Source organism: Oryctolagus cuniculus, chromosome 2, assembly GCF_051225735.1.
Source record: "Oryctolagus cuniculus isolate XC-2025 breed Fujian yellow rabbit chromosome 2, ASM5122573v1, whole genome shotgun sequence".
Taxonomy (NCBI): domain Eukaryota; kingdom Metazoa; phylum Chordata; class Mammalia; order Lagomorpha; family Leporidae; genus Oryctolagus; species Oryctolagus cuniculus.
This window is the reverse complement of record NC_142868.1, coordinates 190,086,206-190,099,039: the sequence shown is the minus strand read 5'-3', so window position 1 is coordinate 190,099,039 and position 12,834 is coordinate 190,086,206. Positions and strand designations below refer to the sequence as shown.

Here is a 12,834-nt window from a genome sequence, read left to right as displayed (position 1 = left end):
ATTAAGCATGAAACTTCTAATCAATTAAAGGAGGAGGAAAAAGAGGACCTTGTATAGAAACAAAGTAAAATATATTCATAAAGGAATAGAATATTCCTGAAAATAATCTAATGTAGAACTCAAAAAAACTCAAGAAAAAAAATAAACCTTCTCAGGAGTTGTTATTGAGTAGATTCTATGTATCAGTAAACAGCTGTTCATTTTTAATTATATACTATGTAACAGAACTGTCATGAGAACATGATACTAATTAGCCTACTTAATCCTCACAATGATCCCACAATATACTCTTTTTAGAAAAGAGAACTGAGAATTTGTCTGACATCATACAGTTGTTTAGAATGCTGAGAGTGGATGTTAAGTGTTCTCACCACAAAAATGATAACTAAATGAGATAATGCATATTTTAATCAGCTAGATTTAACCAACCCACAATGTATATATAGTACTTCAAAATATCATGTTGTACACAATAAATACATAGAATTTAAACTGCCAGTATACAATTTTTTCTGTCAATTTTAAAAAGGAAGAAATCTAAACAGACATAGCTGTAATGAGATAGGAAAAAATTATTTTTCATTCACTCAAATAATATGTGTATTTACTAGGGCAAGTACTATTTTAGGCACTCAAGAATATAAGTTAGGGAAAGAAAATAACCACGCCTTTAAGGAGCTTTTGTTCTAGCAAGGTATCAATTAGAGTGTGGGAAGGAGATGAATTCTGAGGGAGGAGTAATTAGAACAGGATATTGAAATTGGAAAGTATATGATAAGGAATAGAAATTAGGCAACAGAGACTAATTTGAGGTGATTTTCAGTGAGTGTAAGAACCTGCCTATAAAAGGATGTTTTAATCCTGCTACATTTATTTTGTGAATTGATAGTCTTCCTTCTGTCATTGTATGCTCTTTGTTTTTTATACCTTCTTGGTATTTCCTAATTTTTTAAGCAGTTTACTTTATTGTAATTTCTCTGTCTAGAGCTTTTCAAAAGTATACTTTATTCTATTAATAGTCACATTTTTAAAAAGATTTATTTATTTATTTGAAAGGCAGAGTTACAGAGAGCCAGAGAGAGAGAGAGAGAAAGAAAGAAAGAGAGAGAAGAGAGAAAGAGAGAGAGATCTTCCATCTGCTGGTTCACTCCCCAGATGGCCGCAAAGGCCGGAGCTGCGCCGATCTAAAGCCAAGAGCCAGGAGCTTCTTCCAAGTCTCCCATGTGGGTGCAGGGGCCCAAGCACTTGAGCCATCTTCCACTGCTTTCCCAGGCCATAGCAGAGATCTGGATCAGAAGTGGAGCAGCCAGGACTTGAACTGGCACCCATATGGGATGCCAACACTGCAGGCAGAGAATTAACCCACTATACCACAGTGCCAGCCCCTTTAAATTATGTATATTCTACATTTACCAATTTCAAGCACAGAAATAAACCCCATAAAGCAAGGTCTTGGGGCGTGGCATTGTGGTGCAGCAATTTAAGCTGCTGCCTGCAATGTCAGCATATGGGCTGTTTCTAGTCTTGGATGATCCACTCTGATCCAGCTCCTTCCTAACATGCCTAGGAAGACAGCAGATTATGGCTCAAGTACTTGGGCTCCTGCCACCCACTTAGGAGACTCAAGGGAGCTCCAGGATCCTGGCTTCAACTTGGCCCAGTCCTGACCATTGCATCCATTTGGGGAGTTAACCAATGGATGGAAGATATTTTTCTCTATTTCTCTGACTCTTCCTCTCTCTCTGTAACTCTGCCTTTCAAATAAATCTTTTTAAAAAATACTACAGAGGGCCGGCGCCATGGCTCACTAGGCTAATCCTCCACCTGTGGCTCTGGCACACCGGGTTCTAGTCCCAGTCAGGGCGCCGGATTCTGTCCCGGTTGCCCCTCTTCCAGGCCAGCTCTCTGCTGTGGCCCGAGAGTGCAGTGGAGGATGGCCCAAGTGCTTGGGCCCTGCACCCCATGGGAGACCAGGAGAAGCACCTGGCTCCTGGCTTCAGATCAGCACGGTGAGCCAGCCACAGCGCACCAGCCGCGGCAGCCATTGGAGAGTGAACCAACGGCAAAAGAAGACCTTTCTCTCTCTCTCTCTCTCACTGTCCACTCTGCCTGTCCAAAAAAAAAAAAAAAAATACTATAGAGGAGAATCATGGTACCCTAGTCCTAATAATAACTCTTGGACCTTGAAAAACTTACCCTACCTCTCTGCAACACCGTTTTCTTCACCCAAAAATTAGATGGAATATATAAAAACAAGGGTTCATTACATTTTTGCGAGTCAAAGATCCATTAAGAAACATATAAAAGCTATCAATGTTCTCCACAAAGAAAATCATAAGTATGTATCCTGAAAAAGAATAAGTCAACTTGTTTTATAAGATTAGGAAAAGACTTTAGTGTGTATATTGTTCATATAATATGAGAGCATCAATGTGATATTATATAACATTTTTTCTTAGATATTTTTATTATTAAGTGTTTTTTTCTTTTTTGAGCTATTGAGATACATTTTTAATTTACATTACAGTCAAGGGCTTAATGCTCCACTAAATAAGCAATTCAACAAGTAGAAAGTAAAGTAAACCCAGTTCAATGGCAATATAGGCAACAGTTATAAATAAAATCAAATGAAAGATAACAATTCACCAATAAATAGTAAATTTTAAAATAAGTACAGATCATTAAAACTACAGTATTATAACATTCTTAACCATTAGTTTGACAAAATTATAAAACAAAGTTTGGTAAAACCATATTTGTGGGGCCGGCGCTGTGGCCTATCAGGTAAAGCCAGCATCTGCAGTGCTGGCATCCCATATGGGTGACTTTTCGAGTCCCAGCTGCTCCACTTCTGATCCAGCACTCTGCTGTGGCCTGGGAAAGCAAGTCCTTGGACCAAGTCCTTGGACCTCTACCCTCATGGGAGACCAGGAGGAGTCTCCTGTCTCCTGGCTTTATATTGGCACAGCTCTGGCCATTACAACCAATTGGGAAGTGAACCAGCAGATGGAAGATCTCTCTCTCTCTGTCTCTATGCCTCTCCTCTCTCTGTGTAACTCTGAATTTTAAATAAATAAATAAATCTTTTAAAAAAAAAACATATTTGCAACTTTTAAGTGTAACAAGATAATTCATACACACACAAAAATAACCACTCCACATCTTAGAATAAAGAAAACTCAAAAACTCCAAGATGGAAAAAGTATATAACCAAAGAAATAAATAAAACATTTCAGATGTTGTACATGTTTTTAAAATACAGGAGTCTAAAATCTTCTCTTAAGTTCTCTTAACATCTATTTCAGATAGGGATGAAGTTGTTTTGGCTTGGCTTTTCTTGACAAACCAATCCTGATCGGTCGGCTGCATGTCATAAGAGGTTGTACTCTTGAAATGCCTTGTGAAAAATGACTACCTGAAAAATAAGACAATAAAAGTTAAACAAAGGAGTAAACATTATCAACAATTTCATGCTTAATCTTTACTTACTTCTAATCATGACATTAGCAATATTTATTAAGTATTTACTGAACATTTACTACTTGTGAACCAGGCATCATCATAAACACTTTAAATGTATTATTTTGTTTACTTTTTCCCTAGTTTTAAAATACAGAAACCTAAGCACGGAAAAGTTAAGTAACTTGCCCAATATAAAATAGCAAATGAATAAATTAGCTTTCCAGTTAGTCTGACTTAACAATATCAACAAAAACTAAAGAAATTTTAAAGCCATCTTGCTGTAGTAGCTTTAAACACAATGTTATTTTTCTAATAGAAGCTAAAGAATTGTGCCATATTGTTAATGACTATGTTTGATTTCTAATAAACATTATTGTCAATGATAGAGCCCCAGGGTATTGTTATGCATCAGTGGAGTGCTCTTATTTTGAAATTTAACAACTTATGATATCACTTGTAAAGAGTAGCATAGTGTTTCATGGATGTCCTATCCATTACTAAATCAGTTAACAAGGTAGGCATTGTATTACTTTTGATAATGAAACACAACAACACTTCTAAAATTGTCACAATATTTTTTAAATAAATTGTGGGATGTGTATATAAATTTTATAATATCAGGCTTTAGTGAATCCATATAACTTTAATATATCACTTTATACTCAAAACAATGTAATAAGCCCAATGTAAAATTTGACTAAAGGTAATCTCCATGATTTCTAGGTTGAGCCAAACAGAATCCATATGAATATCTACATAAGCATTAATGAAACAGAATACAAAATTAAACTACATATAAGTTGGAAGATGAAAAATAACACAAAATTAGCTACTGATCACTTTATGATAGTTGATTCAACATTGCAATTTACATTCAACATTTTAATTTATAATTATAAATAAAACAAGTAAAAATAAAATAATTATAAAAAGTAATAGGAAAAACTACCATTCAATCACTAGATTTTTTTTAACTTTTCAACAAAAAGGGATAATTCAAATAAGGCAAAATTTTTGGATGATATATGATATGCTGGATTTGGTGAAAGAAGATAATTTCAGTACTTTCCATTGTAACATTACTGTTTCAAAACAAAGCTATGATTAATAATCTATTTGATTAATTTTTAAAAATAGTTTTCCTCTTATTTCAAATATGATATATATTTCTGTAACTTAGCAATGGATGGGAAATCACTGAACCAATTTCTTTAACAGCAGGTCTTTGGCAAAGCAAATGTCCTTAAACAGTCATTAAGTTATGGTTGTAAGGCTATATTCCTTCAAGTCCTTGGATTCCCTATGTTTTTATTGAATCAATTATGATCCCTTTGTTATTGCTATACACAAGTTTATTGTTTTAGATAGTTTAACAAAATATATTATGATAAATTTTTCATTTTATAAAAGCCAGTGTTTAAAAAGTTATGAAATTTATTAATGCCCTTTTAAAAATAATACTATCTCAATTGCTTTCTAAATCCCTGCAACTCAAGTGTGGTCTAGAGACCAGCATTGTCTGTATCTTCTGAGGGCTTGTTTAGGATCTACCTCACAGTTGAAAAAAATCCTTTAAACATTCAGGCAATTTACATATGTATTAAATTTAGAATAGAGCAAGCATTCATCTAAATGATATAAAATATCTGGTGACCTGGTTGGCTGCTCTGACATATGCTCAGAATAATTTCAAATACTTGCATCTCTATACCACTGAGATAGAAGAGAGAGACAGAGAAAGAGGACACACTGAAGACATCAGTAGTAGAAACACTAAGAGGCATCATAATGACAGGTGTGTAGGTATCATAACATTTCAGAAAAATCAAGATCTTTATAACAGGTATAAAATCAAACTGTGTAAGCAAGTACCCACTCCATTCAGGCAAAGCATTAAATCTGTTCCTATGAAACCTCATGTCCTAGTACTCCCAACCCATCCCTCATATTATGGATTCAAATAAACCTTAGAAAGATCATTCAACTTCTATACACTTTGAAAATGAATTCAAGACAATCATCCTAGCATCATGTTAAATAATTCTGATTGACCTAACACATTATTTTTCATATTTGACAACAAATCAGTGTAACTTATGAAAACAAAGTATTTCTATTTTTAATGTTTATTTATTTTCATCTACTTGAAAAACAGACTGAGAAGGGGGGAAGGGGAACAAGAAGCAGGAGAGATCCTCCATTTGTAGGTTCACTCCTCAAATACCCACAACAGCAACAGCCAGAGCTAGGCTATGCCAAAGCCAAGAGCCAGCAATTAAATCAGTGCTCCCATGTGGGTAGCAGGGACCCAGCTACATGGTCATCACCTGTTGCCTCCTAGGTGCACTCATATGAAGCCAAAATTGGAAGCAGAGCAGGACTCAAATCTAAGAACTCCAATATGATGTAGGATGCAAACACACCAAGTAGCATCATTACCATTGCAATAAACATCTGCCTCATTGTTTTTTTAAAAGCATTAAAACTTTGAAATTGCATTGTGGTTAAAACACCTTGTTTAAGATGCCACATCCCATAACTAAGTGCCTGAGTTCAAGTCTAGCCTCCACTCCCAATCCAGCTTCCTGCTAATGCACACCTAGGAAGCAGCAGGTGATGGCTCAAGTACTTAGGACCCAGCCACTCCTCTATGTGAGACACTGGAGTTCTAGGCTTCCAGCTTTGGACTGGCTCCACCTTAACTGCTGCAAGCATTTAAAGAGTAAACTGGCAGATGGAAGATCTTTTCTCTATGCCTTTCAAATAAATATACATTTTTAAAAGTAATAAAATGTTTTTCTTATAACCTAAGTATATTTTCATCATGCAAAAAAAAATTATATATGATCTTAGAAGACACTCTAGGGGTCAGTGCTGTGGTGTAATAGGCTAAGCCTCTGCCTGTAGCTCCAGCATCCCATGTGGGTGCCAGTTCAAGTCCCGGCTGCTCCACTTCTGATCCAGTTCTCTGCTTATGGCCTGGAAAAGCAGTGGAAGATGGCCCAAGTGCTTGGGCCCCTGCACCTGCATGGGAGACTTGGAAGAATCCTGGTTCCTGGCTTTGGATCCACCCAGCTCCAGCCATTGCAGCCACTTGGGGAATGAACCAGTGGATGGAAGACCTCTCTCTCTGTCTCTCTGTCTCTCCCTAACTCTGCCTCTCAAATAAATAAATAAATCTTTAAAAAATAAATGACACTCTGGAAAATAACTTTAAATCTTACCTTTGCTCGATAAGCAATTCAATTTTTCCTCCTTACATTCATCAGGGGAAAAGGTACGTTTTTTAGGTAAAGGTTTTTCACAACCTGAAAATAAAAATTTAGCTGTTATAGCAAAAGTAGCCTTCATATAAAAATATTAACACTATTAACAAATTATTTTTTCAGGAATGTTTTCTTCATTTAGCTCCTAATACCTAGAGAAATGAAGTAAGACTCATCAATCTTCCCTTTGAAAAATAACTTTGGGGCCAGCATTGTGGCCTGATGGGAAAAGCCACCATCTGGGGCACCAGCATCCCATATGGGCACCAGTTAGTCCTGGCTGCTCCACTTCCATCCCTCTCCCTTCTAATGCACCTGGGAAAGCGGTGGAAGACGGCCCAAGGGCTTGGACCCCTGCACCCACGTGGAAGATCCCAAAGAAGCTCCTGGTTCCTGGCTCCTGGCTTCAGCCTGGCACAGCCTAGGCCATTGAGGCCATTTGTGGAGCGAACCAGTAGATGGAAGATCTCTCTCACTTTCTCTGTCTCTCCTTGTGTGTAACTCTGCCTTTCAAATAAATAAAAATAAGTCTTTAAAAAGTAAAAATTAAAAAAAGTTTTATGCATTGTCTTATTCTTTGCCAAAATTATATATATTTGAACTATATAGGAATAAAAGCAATGATCTTTTACCATGAAGAAAAGAACATTTCAAAATGAACATCATACCTTCCTCAGAAGTAGAAGAAAGAGATCCTTCCTCTGATGTTCTGGGATACAAACACCCATGAGGAACTTCCTGTTCTGTGTTTTCAGGTATCATTTTCCATTTAAATAAATTTTGGTGTCTTTTATATACTTTAGGCCCTGCTATGGTATCACAGAGCGAAGATGTGCATGTTTTCTTGACTGCCACCATTTTCAAATCTTTTTCCATCTCCATTTTTACCTCCTCATCACCATTACTTTCTCCAAAGTAATTTTCTTGTTCACTGTTTGTTTCAACACGGCTTAGAATTTCATTTTCCTTACTAATTTCATGAAACATACGAAGTTCTTCAAGAACCAAATCGAATTCACTCTTCATCTCAAAATCTTTTACCATTGTCAGAGATTCTGTTGACAAACACTTAGCAGTTAAGTCCTGAAAACATTCTTTGTTCCCTTCACTGGAATCAGTTTCAAACTGATGATTCATACATAATGTGGAGTTGTTTTTCAGATGAAAATGATTTGTAGTTAACTCACTTTCTTCCAAAATATTATCATATTCATTTCTGTCAATTGTATTATTTTGAACAGGTTTCATTTTTTCTACATCTACTTTTGTACCCATTAATAAAACTGTCTGCATAGAAAGCATGCTATCAATTGGAAAGCTACTATCTTTTCCTTCTTTTTCTATATTAATATCTTTATGAACTTGGAAACTATTTGTTAAACCTTGTGCTCTGAATTTTACTTCCTCTTCTAAAACTGAGTCATAATTTTTTCCTTCTTTTTCACTTAGCAGTTTCCCAAAATTTAGCACCCGATTTGCATTCACATCATTCGTCTCCACACTATGTATTGAGCTGTGCCTTGCTGGTACAGCCCATGGTCTAACATTGAAGAAATCTTCAAATATGCACTTAGAACTAAACATATTGATCTCTTTTTGTTTCCATTTTCTTTCAGTGTCTAACACTCGGTTGTGCATATTTATGTCATAATATTTTTCACTTACACACCCATGGTTGTTCTGTATATATTGTGAATCAGACTTTATATGTGTTGTAGCTGTATTAGAACTACAGGGAGCCAAATTTGCCACATTTATGTTCTTATAACTAATCTCTTTTGCCAAAGAAATCCCTTTCATGTCATCAAAGTCCTTTAGAGGATTTTTTTCACACATTCCAAAATTTGGAAAACATATATTATTAGCTGTGCTAAAAGAATTACTGTTTTTTTCCTTAGACCTATCAATAGCTTGTTCAGTTGTAAACAACTTCCTTTTCTTTATGATAGGTTTCCTAACATCTTCTAATTGTCTTGAAAAAGTTAAAATCTTTATTGGATATACAGTATGCCTTTTCACTATCATAATTTTGGGATAATTCAAATACAGTTTGCGTTTGAGAAGGCATCCCTTTTCTAATTCAGAGTCATTTTCAAGTCTTGTTAAATAGTCAAAGTTATTAACCAAAGAAGTTCTACTGGCTTTCATAGTGATTTTTAAAAGTTCTAAAATGGTTTGTAAGTATATGTTTAAAATGCCCCTCTTTATATCGGCATTCGTGTTCCTGGTTATTAGATTTTGAACAACAGTTTGCTTTTTGTACTTCAAAATGTTATACCAGGTCAAAATTCTATTATCTTTTTGATTTCCTGAAATATGAAAATTAAGAATTTCTGTAATAACACTTTGAAAAATGTGGCTTACATGAAAGTATTTCTGTGTAGTACAACATCTCAATTGTAGCATATTATTTTCTCCTTTACAATATAACCAAAGAGCCTTTAGTAAAGTTTTCTGGCTACCCAGTATTTTTATCATGAAAGGCTTTGCTTGTTTTTCAAACACATTCATGACTATCGTATTGTGATACCCTTCCTTGGTTAACAGACTCATTTTAAATAATTGTAGTAAATTCAATTTTTCTCTAGATCTTTTCATATTTTCACACTTAACCCTATCATTATTTATAACCTCTAAATTTTTCCCATTTACTTTCAAAATATATCTAGTGATACAGTCCCAGCTTTGAGTTACTTCCAAGTTGCTAAGGAAGTAACTACCCAGGTGTGTTTTTGCTTCTTCCCAATTAGCATTTTCTAGTATTATAGTGAAATTCTTTTTACAGTGTCTTACATCACGCTTGGTACTACTGTGATTATAGTAGTTTAAGCCGATCAAATCTTTTTTTCTTTCAAAATTATTTTGGTTGCTGAGTGACTGGTGGTTACTTTCATAACACTCAGAAACAATTTTTTTCATATCCACAATTTTTGTATCATCTTGTAACTTTTGCTTCTTAACATCAGGTCTATTTTGGGACCAGTAAATGTTTGTGAAATCCCTAACATATGCCTCAGATTTGTCATTCTTTTTCTCTGCTATTTCCTTTAAATAGACAAAGGACATTTTGCTATTTAAATCAGATGGAAAATTAGGGATTCTCATTGTGCTACGAGCTCTAAAATAACTTGGTTTAGCAATTTCCAAGCTGGGCTGGTTTGGGGATTTTGATATTTTTAGTATAGATGATGAAACGTTATTTTCTTTTATATTTGATGACATAACACTGTCAACGTTACATCTGTTCCTAATTTCATGAGACGGTGATTTAGCTTCCCTGAAAAAGGTAACAGCTAAAAACGGATTTTCTGCCTGCCTTACGTAACCCTTGCCTCTCGGGACATCGTCTCCCTCTTGGACTAAATGCCGTTTTCCCGCCTCAAGTTGTGCGCGGGGCACAAGGTGTCCGACTTCTGCTTGGGCTTTGACCCTGAAGCGCTCTCCCACCCGCTCTGTACCGCAGGGTGCTGGCTCGGACCCTCCTGGAGCCCCCAACCCACAGCCTGAACTTCCTGAGGGGCGAGCCTGCCCGCAGCTGTTCCTCTGAAATTCGCCCAGTGGGCATCCCTGACGACCTATCGGCTTCTCGTTGACGGATTTCTCCACACAAGAATCTGTGGCGTCGTCAAAAATCGCACTCGTTAAAAAGAGGAGCGCCTTGAAGGGTCTGGGCGACAACTCCCAGGCTTTCTCCTCCTCAGTCAAGCGAGGCACCCATGGCAGCCGCCACCCCGCCTCAGGGACACCACCAGACTCCTCGAGACGGAGCCGCTTGCTGCTAGGTGGTTGAAAACAGGCGTCTTCACGAGGAGGTGAAAGATTGGCAGGCCGCCTGAGCCGGGCAGGCCGCGGCGTGCGGTGCGCGAACGACATGACGGCGAAGCGTAGCTATCTGTCGGAGGTTCCAGGCAGGTTCCAGGAATTTATCAGGAGTGAGGCGGATTCGCCCCGCCCCCGTTGCCGCCTCGGACACACCCCGGACACGCCCCTGCAATCCTGGCCTGCGCTCTGATTTAAAGAATGCCCCGCCCCGAACCCGCCCTTCCTCCACCCGGTCCCGCCCCTTTTCGCCGCGCCTTGCCCCCTCCCAACCATCGAACCCGCGCGCCCGTCGGAGCCTAGAACCATGGGAGCCGTTACAAGGTCTATTTTTAGCGATATTTCGAATGCCGCTGGTGTAACGGTCTTCCACTCGCGTGATTCCTTGGGAGAGTGCAGGGAGATGTCAGAATCTGCATTTGTGAAGGAAACCATTTTAGTTCAAAAATTCTAAAATTCCGTTCTCCTCAGAAGCGGTTTCTCCGCAGTTGCCGGCGTGACTTGTCCGGTTATGTAAACGCGATACCCGTCGCCCTGTGAGGAAAAAAGTTTTTAATCTCCACAGCGACTCTTAAAATCAGATTTCCACCTCCACCGCGTCCACCTAGAGAGCGGTTTTTGGTTTTGTGTTTGTTTCTGACGGGGAAGGGGAAGCACTGGTACTTAGAAATCTGAACATCAGGGAAATGTGTTTCGAAACTATTATCTAGGTAACTACTGAAGACCGAAAACTCAATTTTCTTGGGTACTGCGAAGGTTTCTTCCCGAATACGGTGGGTGAAATTCTTAAAGATAAAAACTACATGTTTGAACTACTCCAATTAATGTAAGCACAAATAGCATAATTCTGGGTCAGACCTGATGACAAATTTTTAAATACTCTTTCTTCTTTTCCCTCTGCTTTGAAAATCATTTCTTCATCATTTGCAGTCAACTCTGATTTTTCTCTATTCCAGGATTACAAAGAAGAATACTAATTTCAAAATATTCAGTACCTTATATATATATATATTAATAAACATAAATATTGATTAGTAATTTAAAACCTCAATTCTCTTGAATGGTTGTTTCAGAGCTGGCATTTTTTGTTTGTTTCTGAAAATTTGTAAGAATACACAGCAAGAATCCTGATTTCAGAACTCATGGAAGCGTGTATGGCAATATATGACTAGCATACTACCTTAGGTAATAAGATGTTCAGCCTCATGTCTTTGCTTAGATACATTGTGACTCCAGTTCTAGGCATTCACTGTTACAGGGGTTTGTAAAAATCTCCAGAAAGATGTTTGCTTAGATTTGTGGAAAGCTATTCAGCCTAGCACTCCATCAACACTAAGAATGTGGCAGCGATTCAGATTACACATCAGTTGAGTGTGCGGAGGGCTTCCTCTACATATTTTAGGTTCCACTGCTTTTTTAATCCCAGGTTTTTCCACAAAACTACATTCCACTGTAATGCAACCTGTTCTATGCCTGTGATCAGCCCATTAGGACAGACTTGTATGGTTAAAGTGGATGTAATTGGGGCACAAGTGTGATAAGTAGTTTTTCAGAAGCAAGTTTTTTTTAAGATTTATTTATTTATTATTTATTTGAAAGACATAGTGACAGAGAGAGAGGGAGAGACACAGAGAGAGAAAGGTCTTCCGTCCATACTCTGATTCACTCCCAAATGGGCCACAATTTCCAGGGCTGGACCAGGCCAAAACCAGGAGCCTGGAACTTCATCCATGTCTCCTACATGATGACTGAGGCCCAAACACTTGGGCCATCTTCCACAGCTTTCCGGGGTATATTAGCAGGGAGCTGGATCAGAAGTGTAGCAGGGGACGGTGCTACGGTATAGCAGATGAAGCCGCTGCCTGTAATGCCAGCATCCGATATGGGTGCCAATTCCAGTCCCAGCTGCTCCACTTCTGATCCAGCTCCCTGCTGATATGCCTGGGAAAACAGTAGAAGATGGCCCAAGTCCTTGAACCCCTGCACCCATGTGGGAGACCTGGAGGAAGCTCCTGGCTCCTGACTTCAGATTAGCCCAGCTCCAGTCATTGAAGCCTTTTGGGGAGTGAACCAGTGAATGGAAGACCCCTATCTCTACCCTGAATCTCTAACTCTGCCTTTCAAATAAAACAATAATTAAAAAAAAAAAAAAAAGGAGAGAAGAAGAAAGAAGAAGAAGGAGAAGGAGAAAGAGTAACAACTAGGGTTCATATGGGATGAGGGGTCCCAAGTGGCAGCTTAACCCATTATACCACAAAGCCAGCCCCAAGAACAAGTTTTCTATTTG

The 12,834-nt window shown here is 37.9% G+C and overlaps 1 protein-coding gene across 1 annotated transcript; it reads right to left on the bottom strand.

Annotated features, from left to right (window-relative positions):
- Positions 1–3,090: 3,090 nt before the first annotated feature.
- On the bottom strand, positions 3,091–10,619 carry RAD51AP2 (RAD51 associated protein 2). The gene is made up of 3 exons (XM_002710042.6): positions 7,397–10,619; positions 6,687–6,770; positions 3,091–3,415 (listed from the first exon to the last, which is right to left on the bottom strand). The coding sequence occupies exons 1-3, from the start codon at positions 10,599–10,601 to the stop codon at positions 3,297–3,299; spliced, it is 3,408 nt and encodes a 1,135-aa protein (XP_002710088.2). The 5' UTR covers positions 10,602–10,619; the 3' UTR covers positions 3,091–3,296.
- Positions 10,620–12,834: the final 2,215 nt, after the last annotated feature.